The sequence below is a fragment of the Parus major genome, chromosome 4 (genome assembly GCF_001522545.3).
Source record: "Parus major isolate Abel chromosome 4, Parus_major1.1, whole genome shotgun sequence".
Lineage (NCBI taxonomy): Eukaryota > Metazoa > Chordata > Aves > Passeriformes > Paridae > Parus > Parus major.
Genome location: NC_031771.1, coordinates 39,740,584 through 39,759,721, shown reverse-complemented (window position 1 = coordinate 39,759,721; position 19,138 = coordinate 39,740,584). Strand labels below are relative to the sequence as shown.

Sequence of the window (19,138 nt, the reverse complement as noted above, 5' to 3'; positions counted from 1 at the left end):
GTCCAACAGCATTTCAGGGAAAAATCAAGCCACAGAGATGAAAATACGCACTATTCATTTGTTTGTCAAGTTTGTTCTACTTTACCTGTAACAATGAACAGTTTTAAAGTTAGTGGATATGGAATGCTATACATGGCAGCCAGAAGCAATTTTTACTTCTTTATTCATATAGCAGAATCATTAATATATTTTTCCTCCAAATATTAGTATTTCTCCTCCACTTGGTTGTCCCAGCCTCTCTTCCCAATCATACAACTGTCTCTCCCTATATTAGCACAACACAGAGCAAGGTTAATCTGTATCTTTAGCCTTCTTAACACCTTTCATTATAAATGAAGAGCCCAGTTCTTTTGGGCCTAACCATGACCTTTAGAAATAATGGAAAGTTTCTGAGATTTGATAACAGAAAATCTTCAGAGCAGAAATTGTGGTTTTGACATGTAAAATTACCCTTTATTTGTAGTAGTTAGCATCAGTCACTTGCATCCTGGGTATTTCACTACAAAGCTTTTTAAGTGCCAAAATCATAAAACAAATGCCTGCAAGAGCAGCATGGAGAACCAGGCACATGGCAACTCCCTGCAACAGTGCAAACAGCAGCAGATCCAAACCACAGCAACAGTTGCTACAGCTGAAGGAGGGGACTACAAAAGTTGCCTTTGTATCTCCAAGGAAGCTATTTTGTACTTTCACTAAAAGTAGCCAAGAGATAAGACCTTACCATTGTGCAGCATCTCCTTTCACTTTTATTTTCTTGTTCTAATTATAAAACCATCATCTAATTTAGCCTTTATAGCTAAACTGCTTAGATAAAAAATTTTTCAATTTAAACTCCCCTCAAAGCTACCGTAACCATAGCTCTAAGATAAAATACAATGGATTTTCTGAACCCTGAATTAAAGGGTTTGCAAACAGTAGTTGTCTTAATAAAATTGTCCTAGTCACTCACTGGCCTAGTTATGTTTTATGAGAAGGCATTAGGCTGTCTGAAATTCTAAACCAGATTTCACTAGGACAGTAAACTGTCAGCACTTTTATAGATGTGGGGGATGTGAAATGGGGATAATTACCACAAAAAAGTCCAAGTATTTACTTGATATTTACTTTACGTGATATTACACTGCACTAACACTTAGTTGCTCAAACTTTGTATTTCACACTGCAAGCTGTATGTTCACATGACCAGTAAGTCTACTACAGACAGCCCATTTCCTTCTCTATACAATATATATTTTTATATGTATATAGTCATTAATTCATGGTATTGGCAGATTCTCAATATTGAAAATTCTTCTACTCAAACATGCTTTCAAGTTTATGACCAAGTTTCTCTTGGTGTTACTTCCACAATGAGACTAATTATACAGGACATTAAACCACATTGCATATTTTTCTTCTTGGGCAAGTTAGACAAGGCAGATAGCCAAAAAAGCCTGCTTTAAGCAACATTTAAACAGGTATGATTGAATAAATAATGTGAAGCACTCACTCCTCTGCCAGGAAGTAAATTCACATCCCCTATGCTGCAAACACTACAAGTGACAGAGTGTTCAAGCAGGCAAACAGGCAAGTGTATGAAGTGTGGCAAGTCAGGCCCTGTCTCAAATAAGTGAAAGAAACATCTACCTATTATTAAGGTATTTTTAAGGATCACCTTAACCTGAAAACCAAATCACATTCACTGTAAAACACAACTGTCTCTTCTATCTGAACTTCCAAAGCATCTTGAAGATAATTTAGTAACAAAAAAGAACGTGACATTATTCTGAAGAAAATGCAGCTTATCAATTGCCATGCAGCATCTGAAGGTGAGAGAAAGGGGTTTGGCATTTGGCTGCCTGTCCAGGACACACACAGGCCTCTCCAGTCCACAGAGAAAGGCTCAGGAATGGCAATGTTGAAAGGGCCAAGGTGGGTGCAGGCTGAGTCAGCTTTGCACCTGCTGCTTTGTAGCAGGACTGAGCTGGATCACATCCAACATGGTTTCAAGGAGGCTCCAAAACAATCTGGAATGCAATTAATTTAGAGGAATAGTTTCGTACCTCTCAAGAAATATGCAGCCCTTGCAACTTCTATTTACATAATTAAACAAGTAACTAGAAGTTTACACAGTAGCTTGCATCTTCAGAGAAACAGTTGACAATCAGGACATCCCTAGGTGCTCCAGGCTCCCAGAACTATGGTGCTTACATTCAAATCCCAAAGTTTAGTCTTTGTAGCTGGAGATTTTAAGGAAGCCCAAGTTCAGAACAGGACTGTTACTGAATTTGAACTCCCTTTGGAAAAGCCCATCTCCAAACCCCTATCACTGCTAATACTTGCACGTGTTTCCAGCTACTGAGAGCAGAAAGCATTGTTTGGTAAGCTCAGCCCCATGGCTGGCACAGTCACACGGTGACAGCCAAAGACACATTCTGGGAAAGGAATGCATATTTAAGCCTTTAAACAAAAAGGTGTTTTGGTAGAAATGGTCATACGCAATAGCCCAGCAAAACAGACCATCTGACAGCAAGTCCATTTGGTCCTGCAAGGTAAGTGAAGGAGCTTCGAAATGTGCACAGTTAAATTTCAAAGTGAAAAACTGAGAAGTCTAAACTGTGCAAGCTGCAGGAGTCTCTCAAACTCAGCAGCATGCAGGGAAACAGGCTACACTGGGCTGGGCACACCTGGTTCCTCTTCTCTTTGCCTGTCCCTGAACTGCAAACCAACAGTCATGAAAAACATGGCACCTGGGACTCTACAAAACATGGTCTGCATGGCTAAAGTAAGACTCAAACTGCACTTAACTTTCCCAGCAAACCTATGCTTAGATCATACTGTAAATGAAAATCCATAAAAACATTATTTACATTAAAATAGTCTATGGAAATCTTAAGTTCAGCTGTATCCATTTAACAGTGTCAGTAGAAGGCTGATTAGCAGGTATGTATTTAAGCAGATTATTTTCAGCTAAAGCTACTGTTAGAAGAATGTCTTTGTCACAACCTTTCAACAAATTATTAATTTAACTTAAAAAAACCCCCAAAACAAAACAGCTCTTTTAAAAGCTAGATAGAACTGAAAACCTTTTTTAATTTCTGTAATTAAATCCACTCCCTTTACATACTGAGGAGAGCCATAAAGACAGGCTAGATGTGTGACTGGTTAAGACAAAGGAGCTGCATGAAGATAAATAAATGCTTCATGAAAACATGGTCTGGAAACTTTACAAAGGGAAGTGAGCCTCAGGCTGCCATTCAGATGCTCCTGCAGAACTGACCCAGGAAGGTCAGCTCCATAAGGGGAACAGCTGCCAGCAGCACATCAGCCAGCATCCCTGTCTGAGAGCTCTGTGCACTTGGGTGTCACAGATCCATCAGGCACAGTTGCATTTAAAGTTTTTTCTAGTTATCAACCTACTGAATGGCATATGCTTGCAGTGGGAGTCTCATTTATAAGCTCAGCAGGCTGGTAATCAAAGCAGGAAGATAGTAAGTTTGGAAAGCTCATTTTAGCACGAACCATCCTTAAAAAGAACTAAGCATTCAAAAAAACCCCAACTCCACCAAAACCCTCAAATATGGTAGTGGGCAAAAGTGTTGGCCAGCTTTTGGTCTATCCATCTAAGCAGAATTTTTCCTTTCTAGGTAGGTGATAAACATAGTACCTAGGTTGATAAAGGAAAAATAATATTGAAGATGCAAGCCTAGAGAAGGAAAAATACTTTCTTGCTCTGATAGCAATCCTTTTGAAGTTGTTTTCTTGAGGTAAACAAATGGGGTTGCTCAGAGAATCACTAAGTACATAAATAAAAAGAAATATGGTATATAAAGTTTATAACACAACTTTTTAGTGATGCAAGAAAGCCATTTCCATGTTAAAAAAACAATCCTATTGTCACTTTAGTGTAATAGAAACATCAACTAGACCTGATGGAGGACACAACCCTGCACCCTGCTAATCTTTCCCCATTCTCTGCTCCAGTTCCAGTGCTCCTTCAGTCACATTATGAAGTCAGGCCAGGCAGCTTTGGCAAAACAGCACTACCAGTCAATAGTTTTGGCTGATTTAGGTGCCCAGCAGCTCACTGCATCAGTGAGGGCATGGCTGCACCAGTAGCAATGCTGGCACAAGGAGACAGAGGGATGCAAAGGCAGGGGAAGGCCAGGCTCTTTCAAAGCCAGCCCCTACTGAGACCTGCCTGAAACAACTGCTAAGTTCAAAAACATTACATGGAGTTACTATTAAATGTAGTTAAATCAAGCTTCAAAGCTGGCAAAAACAGCCCCTGCACATTATAGCTCAATTTCATGTTATAGCTGTCCACTAGGATGAGTTCAAATCTCATCAGCATGAAAGCATTTCCTTCTGTTAATTTTACACTTTTTTACCTAGAGGTCACTGAGGCAAAAATGCAGATTTTGCACTCTATCTTTTACAGGTTTATGCAATTTTTTGCCCACAAATCTCTAGAAGACAGCATACAAATACATTTGGGATCAAACAAAAGAATATATGCTGTCAGCCATCCTCCCATTTTTTAGAAGTGAGTGCTTTGGTCATCAGATGCATGTTTTGTAAGGAGGCCCTGCAAGGCGCAGTCAGATCAGTGCCAGGAATTCGGTGAACCTGAGGTCACGCTGTCAGGGCTCCACAGCACTTAAAGCATCTGAGCGGAATTCAGTCAGGGAATTAAATGACTGCCATTACAATACGAGGGCATCTGTCTTCTGCAGATCTGCTTTGCTGCATTTCTGTTCTCATAAGGATACAACAATAAATTCTTACCTAGTTCTCCTCGAAGGTTAACTAGTTCTTGAGATAACTCTTTCCGCTGCTTCAGTGCTTCCTCCCTCTGCAGAGAAAAGAACAAAAAACCCCAACCATTTGGTTACTAGTGGTCTGAGCACAGCACCTTCCAGTAATTAACTTACATGTGTTCTGTAGGAAAAACAAGAGGCAGGAGCAAGAAGCCAAGATATGACTCATTTCGGATAACAGTTCAGCTGTTAAAATATACACAGATGTTCTGTTGTTAAGGAAGTTATACTTTAAAACAAAGAACAGCTTTTTCCAGGATAGCTCTACAATTAAAATCCTAGTTTGTGGCAATTAATTATATATTTTATGGTGGGTGTAGCAACATAAGCCTCCAGAACAAATCAGGTGATAGCTGTCAAGGGCACAGAAGTATAGTGTATATGTGAAAGAGGCATGCATTAAATATTTATCTTAAGCTTACTCAAACACAAAACCAAGAACTTTGCTACATGCTCAGTGTTCCATGAAGAAAAGGGAAGCTTTCAACCCCGTTCGAAGTTGAATCCAACCCACCCTGCTGCTCGCAGTTCCTAACGTTAAGATAGACGGTGTTTCCTATATCAAGAGAACCACAAGGAAGGTGTGAACAGCTCATAACAAAGCAGAAGCACCCATCTATCTCCCTGCGTTTCCCAGGAGCTGTGCCCTGGCCAGGAGGAGGCCGGGCCGCTGTGCCCCAGACCCTCCTCACGGCGGGGAGCGGCGCAGGCACAGCCGCGGCAGAGCCGCTCCGGCCCGGCGGTCACCGCCTCGCACCACGCGCGGAGGCGACAAGGTCCGGGCGCCCGGCGCTTCACCGTGCTCCCGGCCGGCTCCCTGCGAAACAAACATCATTACCCTTGCTGCAGCACACTGGGAATACAGGCACAGCTTGCTGCTAGAGCAGCCCATCTTCCAGCGCCGGCAGCCCCCCGCTCGGCCCCCCGGCCCTCATCGGCGACGCGCGGGTGGCGGCGGCACCACCGAGCCGGGCGGGTCTGGCCAGGGCCGAGCGACAAGGCTGGACCTTGCCTCCGCAGGTTACCCTGCTTCCGCGCCCGGCGCTCCCGACAGCGGCAGATACTGCAGCTTCTGCAATTGGCACAGGCAGCCAGCGATTACTTAAAGCCACAGCCCTTCTTTTATGAAAGGCGAGCCCAGACATTAGATCGATCGATCTCCACTTGCTCCGACGGCAGCCGGGATCACGCTGCCCTTCTCTGCAGATAACCGAGCTTATTTTTAGCTGTTTCGAGGTTGATGTACGCTGCTTTCATACTTAATTTGTTGATGCAAAAACAAGGCACGGGAGGCCTAAGCTGAATGGGAGAACCACAAATACAGCAGCTTTGCTGCTGTCAATGCCCAGGCTCACATTCAATAGCCCCGCTGCACACAAACACCTTGAAACTCACTTTGCCTGCTTTTCCTTTAGCAAGGATACATGAGGGAAAAGAAAAGAAAAAAAGCACTGGCCCCAAAATCACACAGCTGAGCACAGTAGATGAAATTGCAGACTGGTCGAGCCACACCTACAGCTGGTTCTCCCCAGGGAAAACCTCACCTTTACAGCAAATTCCCCCTTTGCCCTTGGTCACTCTCACTGCAGCCTGACCACTGTACCCTGTCCTGGAGCCAGGGAATACTCACTGCATGCCTGCAGAACAAATAAAGCAGTAAATACACCATTCTTAAGAAGAACTAGAAACAATGAGCACCCAAAACCCAGTCATGTATTAAGGTCTGACACAAGACTAATCAAAATGAGTAATTTTTCTGCTACACACTCATTTGCAAGTTTTAGGAAATTATGCAGCTGTAAAGGCTGGTTAGAAGAAATTGCCAACTCTTTGCTAGAAATATTTATATTTTTGACCTTGTATGAGAAAGATACCCTTTTAATCACTCAATTTAAGCAGTCTTAACAATTCTTTGGACGCTTTACACTTTGGTAGGGCTATTAAGCAGCTGTGTTGCAGTTTTATATTAAGCACTTAGAGGCTTTTTACAGTGTCAGTGGGCTATGATTGAAAACCATGCCTCACCCTCCACAGTAAATTCTCAGGAGAGTAGAGAGCTCAGTTATTGAAAGGACTTGCCCTGCTCTTCCCTGCTTCTCTGCTCAGAAGGGAGAGATGAGTCATCTCACTCCGGTTCAATGCCAGTGTTCCCACTATGGACACAGCATCTGATGATGACAATGGGAATGCTGCAGTGAGTTATTTAAGCTGCATCCTTGCACACTGGGACACAACCTGCTTTCTTCCAGCCCACTCTGTCAGTAAAACATCTCAAATTCTCCCTAGTGGCTTTACCATGCTGCAGACAATTTGGACATGCTAACATTTTTGTTCAGTGTTTCCAAAGGGGCTTCCTCACAGTCTACATGTTTTGCATTTGCTTTCAGTTAGAGAAATTTGATGAGAAAATGGCATGTGTGATCAGCATATACTAAGGACTAACAAGAGGCTAAGACTAAAAATCCAGAACAAAATCGAGTAACACTGCCTCAGTAATCTTTTTCATGTTTCTTGCTGCTTCTAAGCCCTGTTGCTTTTCCTGGTGATGTTTAACCTGTTGCCTCAGTTCAGATTGCCCATTCATAGTTTAACAAATCCAAGAAATCCAGATGGATTTGTATCATAACCTCCTGCTCATGAATACATTCAGAAAAAAACTGCCAGCCTAAAGTAAGACTAAGTTGCCCATATGGATAAGCAGCCCCCTAAAGTAGTCAGACTGACTAGCAGTTAACTTAGTACACTTTTACATAAGTACTCAGAGAACTGAAGCTGCAGGTATGGGAGTTTCCCCAAGAAAACGAAAGTTTCCAAAATCTGAAATGTAATTGCAGTAAAATACCAAAAGTACTTGAATAATCCAGTAAGAGCCTATCTTCAGTATTTAATTAAAAGACAGGTATGCATATGATTTGGGCTGGAATATCCAGACACCTTCTAGTTTATGCTTAACAAGATTCTAGTTGAAAAATCAATACCAGAAATTGGAAGAGCAGAACAAAGTTGAAACATACAGGATTTAGAAATTTTGGCATTGCTATCCAGATAAATCCAGCAATAAGGATCATCGTCATTTAGTTGTCAAAGACTCATGAAGGAACTTCATACTCCTTTACAATTTCTTCTGGTACAATTTATGAATTCAAATGACAATCAGGTAGATTATTTGGTACCTATTTTTTTTCTTATTTACAAAGAATCTATTATAGGTTGCACTTTAACCAAAACATCCCCCCTGCCATAAACAAAGATGAACAGGAAAGAACAAGAACCTAGTTTAGGGATAAAACGTTTGCCACAGGCAATATTAGAGTGGTGCACCTCTGCCATTGAATGCTACAAAAATGTTCTCAGCATAACAAGGGAGACTTGGACATTTCTTGTTCTGAGAAAGATAAGCCAGTTAAAAGATCCTTCATGTTTTGAAAATTTGACAAGTCCAGGTAGACATATGCCCCACAGCAAAGACACTTGGGAAGGTGAGGCCCAAGGTAGAAGGTTAAAGAACACAACAGTTTCAAGATGACAAAAACTACCGAGTCAGGAATGGAATAAATTATGAAGTTTGTCAGTCATGTTTGTTTTGTTGGCAGTTATGCAGCCCAATTACAGGCTTAAGAGTATTTTTCCTGGCAACTAGCTGTTTTTGCTACAGCTTGAGATTCAAACAGACCAGCCTAGGGTCATTTTAGATACAAACAAGGGTGAGGACATATCACTGTCTGAACAGTTTCCACTGCTCTGCTTTGAAAGCAGGAAGCTCTGCAAAAGCCCACATTCCAGAATGAGCAAGAGGGATATTTGTATCAAGCACACAAACAAACAGCCATCCTGGCTACACACCTATACCAAATCTTCACATAAGACAGACCCAAATTACCTCCAAGACATCAGGTTCAGAGCAGTTCTCAAGCTGGAAGAGGTGGGCATTCCTCAAGTATGCCACAGCAACTTTGCAGAACACAAATAAAAGAGCATGAGGTTTTACAGCAAACTGGCAACTTAGTATTTCCTGGAGAGGATGTGCAACTATCTAGACTAACCATTCCAGGTTTCCAGCACACTCCTGCTCAAGGCCAGATGGGGTGATGTGGGAGCCCCATGCTCTGCCTGCAAATCAAGGCTTTGAGAGCCACAGATAGGCTGTGACTGGTCAAAATGTCCCAATCACCTTTTCTAAGCTCTTCCTCCATGTTAAGACCTGCAAATCCTTCAACAGTTACTCAATATAAAAAAGCAAATCATAGCAGAAAATGGGTTTTGAATATGTAATCTAAAACTGCCCAATCTGGTAGTAAACTATCCAAACATCACAGTTTGCATTTTAAACAAGCACACTCCTTTAGGAAACAAAATATGCTCTTTGGAGCTGTACTAAAGAAAGAAAAATTCACAAGAACCGATAATTAAAAGTTCATGTTTGCATACCGAAATACAGTAATGGTTTGGTTTTTTGATTTCAAGGAGCTATATCACACTGCTATCTAGGCGATAAGCCACCTGCCATAGTTGCCTAGTTTACCGCAGCAACAGATTTAAAAGCATTATAGATCACTGCAACCAAAAACTGCAAAGCACCAGTATGTTGTGAGGGAAGAGACACCACTCACTTTGGGGCCATGAAATACCCCAGGGAGTCAGGCTGTGTTGTGGGAATTTTCCCGTGACACATATGGAGCAGCCATACTGGAATGTTCATCTCGTGCTGGGATGCAATAGGGTCCCTGTCCAGGGAAGGTGGAGAAGGGCTCTGACAATGCCAGCACTAAGCCCTCTGTGCTATGCAGATAGGACAGGCAGCTCCAAGTCTCAGGCAAAGCATAGCAATGAACCTCTCACTGGCGTAACTGGCAGGTGGGAACATTTCTGACTGGAAAGGCTGTAGTCAGCCTTCTAGTTTTCATCAGCAATGCACTTTGCAAACAAGTAATTTCAAGACTCAGAACTTAAAGGAGTACAGAATTAAGTGTTACATATAAAAGCATTGTGATGCTTTTTTCAAAAAGCATTTCATTATAACAGACTAAATAAAATTTGTTCAGAGTGCATAAAACACATTAATCTATGCAAAGAACGGAAGCACTTAAATGTGTTTTACTATCATATAGGAGGCCAAATTAGTTTTATTATTGGAAAGAAGAGTCTGGTTTTTGTAAGCCATTTACTGTCAAACCAAACCACAAGCACTTACTCCTAAAATTAAACTTAGAAATGCTGAGCATTTTAAAAACATAATAAATTAGTCTTAATAAATTAGTAAATTTGCAAGCACTTCTGTAACATGTATGTTTACACCCTACTGGACATGTACTGAGGTTGTATGGAAAAAAAAAATCATAATTTCAATATTTTGTTAAAACTGGTACAGTCTCAGTTGTCAACAGGATGTCTTTCTCATCCAAGAAGATATCCTCTTGGGTATGAAGCATTAGAAATTTATGCCTACTCCATCCTTGTGCTGCTCCAGTCATAAAAATATGATCATCATCATTGGCTGTAGTGTAGAAACTGAGTCACATCTTTGCATAAACTTCAGTCACTCGAGTGTCATCAACTACAGCCTGGAGGTAATTATGAAGGGACAACAAAAGGACCATTCATATCCGCTTTGCAGTGTGACATTTGACTTGATGATTTTGGTCCTTATACCACAGTATTTTTACCTGTCCCTGGTCCTTCTCTCCTAGCAAAATCCGATCCTCTGATTAAGTCTTCTCATTAGATATTAGCAATTTTAGAAATTGATTTCTTATAAACTCACCTGCTCTGTACCTCACTTAAAACTCCCTTGCAACATCAGTTCCTCTGCATCACTTGATGCAAAATCAAGCTAAAGAAATAAGCCAAGGAAGCAGTACAACAAACAGGATTTACACTCTCTGCTCCATGCATATTTTTTAAAGGACCAGCAGATTATTACTGTGATAAAATAAAAATGTCATTAACCATCTCCAATATACAGTGAAATGAATACTTCCAATTTACTCTTGGCCTCATTTGTGTTATGCGCTGCCTTCTTGCCAAGTGAAATATGCCATCAGTTTTCACCTTGGCAAACTTCAAGCATAAGGCTCAGAATACAGCATTTACATGATTAGCTGATAGTTTCACCGTGATTCCTAATACTTTACCTCTTTTATCTACTAGGTACATCTATGAAGAATCCATGGAGAATCAGATATTTTTTCCCTCATGTTTAGTGTATGAAACACTAAAGCAGAAAACACTAAAGAACCAGCCAAACAGGATTCCTATGAGTCACTATGCATTTAACACATTTACTTGCAGGCTCTTTATGCTTTTGCAAGCTTTACATAGGATCTTAGGCTCACAGGGATCTTTGTTTGCCCATTTAGAAACCAGAAATCATGTCCCCCTTCATGCAACAGCCCAGCAAAGATAGGTACAGATGTAATAATATGGGCTATTTAATTTTACTTCTCTGTAACAGCCTGTTTGCTACTTTACAGTGTTTCTGAATGATAATACTAGCTCTTCTCACACAATTACTCCTTCCTTCCTTCCCTGTAGAAACTCCAATCTCATAAAAACTAAGTTTACCTCATCTAAGCAATTAATTATTTCTCAGTATTTCCTAAAGCTTTCTGTCTCAGTCCAACTCATCTGAATATAACACAGTAGCTACCGGATACCATGGCAACTTTGACAAGTTACACCGTCACAATTTTTCTCATGTCTATAAAACTGTTATTACCATTTTAAAGTTATTCAGAATGTTGTAATAAGAGCCTATGCTTGAGCATAATATTACGCTGTTAATATCATTTTAAGACACTTTACAATTTCACCAGAAAATGCAGTACAAATCAAGAAGGAAACAGGGTGGAAACATGTTTCATTCTTCTACTAACTGCTCCCTTAAATTTTGCATTAGATACCTCTATTTTGCTCCTGTCATTAATTCTGCAGCTTCTTGAAAAAAAAAATTAATTACAAGAAATAACAAGGTAGTAATGAAAATCAGGTTCTTTGTGGAAATCAGCACTAGTTGCCTGAAACATCAAGTTTGTTTCAGTCAAAGGTGTCTTTTAAGACACCTTTTGCTAGGAGTAGCTATAGGACAGGACTTCCAATTCTCTTTAGTTGTAACCCATTCTGAATACCAGGTGTACTAAATAAATTGCTTAACTGACGCATCTTCTAAAAAGTTATTTCCATCACAGCCTAGTTTCATAGTAATTAATGGATTAAAATGTTTTTTCTGGATGTTAGAGCTCACAAATCTTCAATCTGTTGCCAAAAACATTCTTGTTCATTCAATACCATGTTTTATAGAGACCTTGAAAATCATCCGAAACTTCCTTGCTTTCCAACTATTACCCGTCAGACATGGGCTTCCACAGTCTAGGTTTTCTCTATGGAGGAAGCTACTGTGGTTTTACTCAAACACTCTTTGTTACATAACAAAAAATACTTGCATTGCTCAAGATCAGGATATTACATTTTGACTTGTAAGTGATTTTTATTTCTTTTTTTCTTCAAGTACAGAAGCACAAAAATTATCGTAATTACATATCCTTATTCTCTCTCGTAAAAAGTTATGTCTGTATTTTGGGAAGCTAGATACACCTGGTATGACAATTCTAATGAAAACTGGCCAAGTTTGATTTTAAGTTCTAGAAAATCAAAACTAAAAGTTTTACTCAAAGACAGCTTCTCTAAACAACAGGACTTAGAGGTCAAAAGATATGACTGTTCCAAAACTCTTGGGGTTTAATGATGCAATGTGTACTTCTGCCCCTTAACCTAGATATGCATTTCTCATTTGATAAATAGAAACATTTTCTGCTGAACTTCCACAAAGGCCAGGACAAACATTTCTGATAGATGTGTTCATGTATTCCAAAATGGAAAAAAAACAAAAAAAAGTTTTAAACTGCTAAGTTCCCAAGGAAGCTAGTATCTTGACTCTTACAGTCATGCACAAGTCAGGAAATGCCAGTTGCACCAGCTCATATACTAATGGTCAATTCCTATTTCCACCTAGAAATGCTGAAGCCTGATCAGTCACACAATTTCTAGCACACTCCTCATGTTGTTTCCTGTGTCACATCCACAATTAGTGCTATCCACCTATTACTGTGAAGGCTCTATACCCTTCTCAAGTGGCCTTTTCCTCTACTAAAGAAACTTCTTCCCATGATCATAGCAAGAAAAGCACAACAGTGAAATTGAGCTTCTTTTCATCTCTCTAGTATCCTGTTTCACAGATACAAATTTGGAAGCTCATTTCTATAGCAGAATAAATTTTTTTAAACAGCTTAGGTAGTAGTTCTGAACGTAGCAGTTTATGCACTAAAATGAGAAGATGAAATATCTGTCAGTTCACACTTTGAACAATTACAAAGCCATTCTAACTACACATTACCATTTCCTTTGACAACTAAATCTGCCTTAGACAGACAAATTTAAAACCAAGCTAGGACCACACTACTAAAACATCACCCTCCACTGCCAACGATGTAAGAATTTATACACAGCAGTGAGTTGCAGGTTAGAACAGCCCAGCTGCAGGGCTCACATAGCCTTGGGGGACAGCCCTGAGGCAGGGGAAGGGGCTGAACACTTCTCAGGAGACAAAAAGCAGAAGCTCATGCAGAAGCTGCCATAGCCTCAGCCTCATCAGCTGCTGATGTACTGGGGCTTTTTGCTTCCCAAGGGAGCATCTGGCTCCCAGCCACAGCTGCAGACCTCTCAGGCACACATTCCCACCCCACCCCTGGTGGTTCTTCACTTCCACTCCTTCCCACAGTGAACCACTACATGGGGACATACCCAAAACACTTTTGACATGGACAGACCTGCAAAACTAGACTCATAATAACTTTTTTTACTGGCTTCCCAAAGAAGCCCAAGCATACACCTGGGCTAGGGAAGAGAGGGGAGAGCTGCAGGAGTGGCATCCCCAACCTGACTAGCACAGACATGCTAACCACGTATTTAAACGTGAACATATCTCTTAGTGAAGACAAAATAAATTCAAAATGAATACTAGTGGAAGCTAAAAGATCAACTCCAATGAAGTAGTGCAAATTTCAGAGCTCAGTGCAGCTGAAGGTTAATGGAAAACTGCTTTCCTTGGCACTTCATGCACTTATTGTAAATGGCAACTTTCACCATTTCCTCTATACTGCCACTCTTCGTTTCTTGTTTGAACTTAAAAAACAGGAAAGTAGTCATGAAGTAACTGGAATTACCAAGGGATCAGGGGAAGCACAGTACTCTAGAAAGGCTCAACTTGCTTTTGTGATTAGTGCTCAGTTTATCACGCGTTCCTATCACTGCCAGCACACACACAGCTGTCCAACAATGGAAAAACTCTGTGTTCTCATCAGCCACACTGTTCATTGCCATCAAATGCTCTGGATGCCAAGAGGTTTTCCATCTAGCATTAACCCAGCTTTGCTGGGGCAAAACAATAGCCCCTGTGAGGTAGAAATCAGGCTTTTAGGATTTTTAAACTCAGAAGAGTCTTGGTAAAGGTAGCTAAGCATAAACACCCTCCTCACCCCCTAAAGAAACACTGACAGATCAGTGGGAAGGTTTTATCAGAAGCAGCTGTTACTATTGACAGCTCCAAGGTAACTCTTGCAACAAACAGGTTTGAGCCCCAGTTTTTTTGAGATTCCTGCTCAGCTAGAAACAGCAGAGCACCATTGCTTAATCCCATTTAACCCTTTGACAGCAGCCTCTCAACCTCACTCCAGATGGGCTGGTTGCAGTTTTGACAGACATCTTTGCCAGCAAGCCCTGATTTTGTTCACAGCTATATTCCATTTCAAATGAGCTCATAAGAAACAACTTTAATCTTTTGTGAAGAAATGCATTGGGAACTCTTGGGGGGAAAAAATAAAAGCAACATGACAGTAAAATCAAACAAATCTAACAGCCAAATCATATCCCAGTCACTTCAGCTTTGGAGCAAAAGCAGGAGAGGCTGCAGCAGATATTTCCAAGAGGCTCAGGCTGGGCTGACCAGCCTTGAAGCAACCCAAGTGCTCGCTCCAGTACTTTACTCTGTTTGGCCAGGCAGCTTGTCCTTTACCACATCTCACCCTCACACTGGCTCTGACAAAATGTTAGGACAATCCACATCATCACCTGGCAAAGAAATGCTCTTTGGCTGGTTTAGCTTTCTGGTATTAGCAGGCTGAATTGGCTTTCTGTAGGGACAGAGCAGCACCTGAGCAGTCCAGAACAAGCTGTTTCTTAGGCTGCATCACGTCACTTTGCACTTGCTCTAGTGGGAAGAATGGAAGCACAGCTTTGTTCTTCATGTAATCAACTAAGCATGATTTTTAATTTTTTTTTTTTAAAAAAGGACAGAGAAGCTGGATTGACTTTCAGTTGACTGTGCAGTAGTTAACCTATGAGACCCCATGTCATGAGTTAGAGCCTAACTTGAAGTTTGTCCCTGAGTTAATCCAGGGTTTGAAAACTACATCAAAGGGGTCCCCAAGGGATACTTCAGAAAAATAATCATATGGGCAGCTAAGACTGTTAGCTATACCAGACTCCACCCCTCACCCTAAAGGAAAAAAACCCAAACAAATGAACAAAACTGAAACTACTCTTCACAGTGCTCCTTAGAACAGTGAAATCCTTCATGATGTTTCCCACAGCTAACAGATTTTAAATATTCCTTACAGCACCATGGCAGAAGAGTCCTTCCCATCCCTGTGGTACTTCCGCAAGAGTAAGGAAATGAGTCCTCAGCAAGTATTGTCTTATCCCAGGAAAGGAGAGAGCAACCTCAAAATCAGTAACTGGTATGAAAATACATCTATGTGTCACATCTAGCTCAATTGCATGTGCTCAAACTTAACTGTCCAAGATTATTAGTTTTATATAATTTGACAGAGATGTTTCTTTTCTTTCTATCTGCAAAAGACTAACAAAGAAGAATAAAGAGCAAAATCACTAGTTTCTTCCATGTAGTTATCTCTTCCCTCCTTCAAAATATTTTTTTCTTAATTAAATCCCTGATTATTCTTTAAAAAACCCCACATTTAGGCTAGAGCAACCTGCCAAATAGTCTTGAAGAAATTAGTATGATGGGTTTCTTCGCACTAAAAATTACATTTATAAAGCATTTGTGAGTTTTAGAATGTTGCAATAAAATATATTTGAGAGAAGAAACTAGGCCAAGACATTTAATTGTAAGAGTTACCAAAAAAAAAAAATCAGTGTGCTTATTCTAGAGTAGAAAATTAGCAGTGAGAATTTCACTTAAAATTTCACAATATCATGTTAGATGACAGGCATCCAAAAATCCTGTACCATATTGCTTTGAAGATCTCAAACTAGTTCCTTAGGCAGAGAAAGGTGTTTCAACCAAGAGTTTAAAAAACCCAACCAAACCAATCCCAGGAAACTGGCTAAGAGCCACTGTTCTTACAGTTGAACCAGACTAGGAGATAAATGCAGTATTTTTAGATTAAATGAAAGCAAGCAGATATTATCCCATGAGAATGTGACATTTCTGCCAGGATACTAAGAAAACTTAGTGCTTTTTTTGTATACCAGACCATAAAATCACCATGTAGCAGAAGAGTTGAAATGAAATTAATACCAATCTTGGAACACGAGTTAAAAATGCAAGAGAAATGGCTATTAAAGCCTGCATCAGCAGTGCAGTATAAACTCATAACTGTTATAATTTCCTTGACTTCCCATTTTTCTTCTCTCAAAAGTTTTCAAAGCAGACCAACAGTTTCTAGTGTAGTATCAAACTGATTGTCACTACATATTTCAAACAGATTAGAAAAATCAAGATTAAGCCACATCAGATTTGTACCACTCTATAATTCCAGATACATTACTGTATTTTTATTAATAATTTTAAGAAACCATCAACAGTGCAGGATTCAATAAATAAAATTGTAACTATTTGGACTTTATTCTGAGTAGCTCAAAAACATATCCACCCCTTAAATCTCTTCCATCCAATGTCAGATAACAAAGTAAGGCCATGTAGATTATCTGTTGAAATTAGTCTTTCCTACAAGGGCAGAACTTGAAGTACATACTTGGAAAGCTACTCAGCCCTGAAGGACTCTCTGACTACAAACATTTAGAAACTCTTTTTAAGAGCATGTGAAGCATGCAGAGGCCACAAAGCCCAGTGTCACGGGTTTGATTTTTTTTCTAGCCAACTGATGCTAGAAGTATAACTTCCACAGGGAAAGAGAAACCACTAGAATGGAAATACAAAATTTAGTATCAGTATATTACTATCTCCTGAAGCCCTTGCTGAGAAGAGTTCAAATAATTCAAGTCAAAACTGATGAGCTGTGTGTTTTTACCTCAGACTGCAGGTGCTGGATGACAACTGTTAATGCTTCAAACTTCTGGTTACTGGATGTCAGGAATTTTTTCAGCTGCACGATGATTCCACTTTGGGTCTCACATTTTGTTTTGTATTGTGTCAGCTCGGCTGCTTTTGTGCCAGGTGAACGCGCATCTGCGGAGGCTTGAGTCCGTATGCACGAGCTCTTGGGACTCCGCTGCTTGACCTTGTCGACTAAGACAACAACAACAACAACAACAAATTAATATGCATTTCATGCTGAAATCTCACCAAAATGTAAAGGACAGGTACAAAAGGAAGTACTTATAAATTCCTACAAACACTTGCTGAATTACTAACTAGAAGAAAGGGTTATTTCAGTAGCACTACCAATTTGTTAATTCCTAACACTATAACTTTGGATACAGTGTTTTGCACTTCATCCTCATCTTCATGTATTCTGTGGCATACTTTTAAGCATACTCTTCACACTGGGCGTTGAAAAAATACTTTTATAAAATGCAAGACCTCTATCATCCTATCTATTCAGTAACTTATTTCTAATGTAATAGTTGTTCACTTTTGTGCGCAACACAGATTTCCTGTTTCCTGCACTCTAAAGTACTGCTGACTACAAAACCATTTTCTCTACATTTCCTTTGTTTTTCTTCTTCCTTTTAAAATTTTAATTGGAAAATCTCCCCTCTCTGCAGCTGAGGCCTGAGGTTTATCAACTAGAAGTTTTGCATCACTTCTTAGTGCTAGCAATTTTCAGTCACAAGGATAAGACTTTAAAAAAAAAGCTCTAAAATGTAATATATTTCAATATATATTCACAGTCCTGAAATTACATTATTGATTTAATATTCTTAGTTTTGTGGCAACCTCAATGCTTTCACAGTACATCTCATGTCAGAGGAAACCAGATTACATAAATCAGCACTTTTCTTGCAAACATTTTCATGTTTCTCTGCTGTCTTCAGACTGGAAAGGGTGTACAGTATAGCTGTGCAGATAGGGCCAGTCTTCCCCCCCTTGATCACAAAGGGAATGAGCAAACAATTTTGCAATAAAAGGCTGATGCAACAGATAAATATCCCTTGGCAATTTAATGAAGACATCTAAGCAGATTACTTTGTACAGTTTCAACTTAACAAGATTTCCTCACGATAGAGTGAAAAAACCTGAGAGGTGAGATCTGGAGAAAAGAAAGATAGGAACATACATCTGAAAGGTCTCTTCCAACCCAGTGATTCTGTGGGAACAGGGACAAACTAACCAACAAGACTCAATCCTTTCTGAATGCCAAGCACCTGGTTTGAAGGTTGTCAGCAATGTAAGTTTCAATCTCACAACTGGAGACAGTATTAAGAACAAAAGCTTTGATTCTCAGTTAATGTTAGTCTGGCTGACATATCAGCTATTGCATTAATACATCAGTCTTCCACAGCCTGCATTTGATTTTAAAGTCTTTGAAAACAGTTTTCCTGTTCAAAATACTAACAATCCTCTGTGCCTTCCTTACTAAGCCTGGTATAAAGTGCTTCCTGAGCCTATTATTTTGCAGATAAATCCTCTCTGGGAAAGATTTTCTGCCAGTTAGAGAACCGTCAGCATATTATGCTTTATAATGTTCAAATGCCCTTGTACTCTTGGAGATTTCCCTACACTTCTGCTCAGAGATGCAGACTGTTAAAGGGTGTATTTTCAAGTAGAAACATACTATTGTGCAGGTTAATATTAGAGCTATTAAAAGATACATCAGCCCAAATCAAAATACAAATTTGTAGGACAAAAGGATCGCACTTGGCTGCCAGTTCTAGTTATTTTTACCACCATTTAACTAACACGACCACTTCCTTTCTTGCTGTGAAGCTATAACAATGTCTCTTGAGTAGACATTTTTACACAAATGCCAGTTCACATCTAAGAGCAACCTGGTCAAATTTCCAGCAATGTTATGGACAATCCGTGTGTAGGAAATTACTGGTTACCTTCTGAAGCTCATTCAAAAATCACAAGGGATAAT

The 19,138-nt window shown here is 39.9% G+C and overlaps 1 protein-coding gene across 7 annotated transcripts in view; it reads right to left on the bottom strand.

Moving 5' to 3' along the window:
- The window catches only part of MTUS1 (microtubule associated scaffold protein 1), a 118,544-nt gene that overhangs the window by 12,653 nt on the left and 86,753 nt on the right, over positions 1–19,138 (bottom strand). For 6 of the 7 annotated variants that reach the window (XM_015623849.3, XM_015623848.1, XM_015623851.1 and 3 more), the window contains 2 exons: positions 17,126–17,343; positions 4,768–4,834 (listed from right to left, as the gene is read on the bottom strand). In XM_015623849.3, coding sequence (XP_015479335.1) covers positions 4,768–4,834; positions 17,126–17,343 — 285 coding nt within the window. Of the gene's footprint in view, positions 1–4,767; positions 4,835–5,637; positions 5,825–17,125; positions 17,344–19,138 lie in introns of those variants that run through there. The other variant, XM_019006243.2, reaches the window with a different exon arrangement.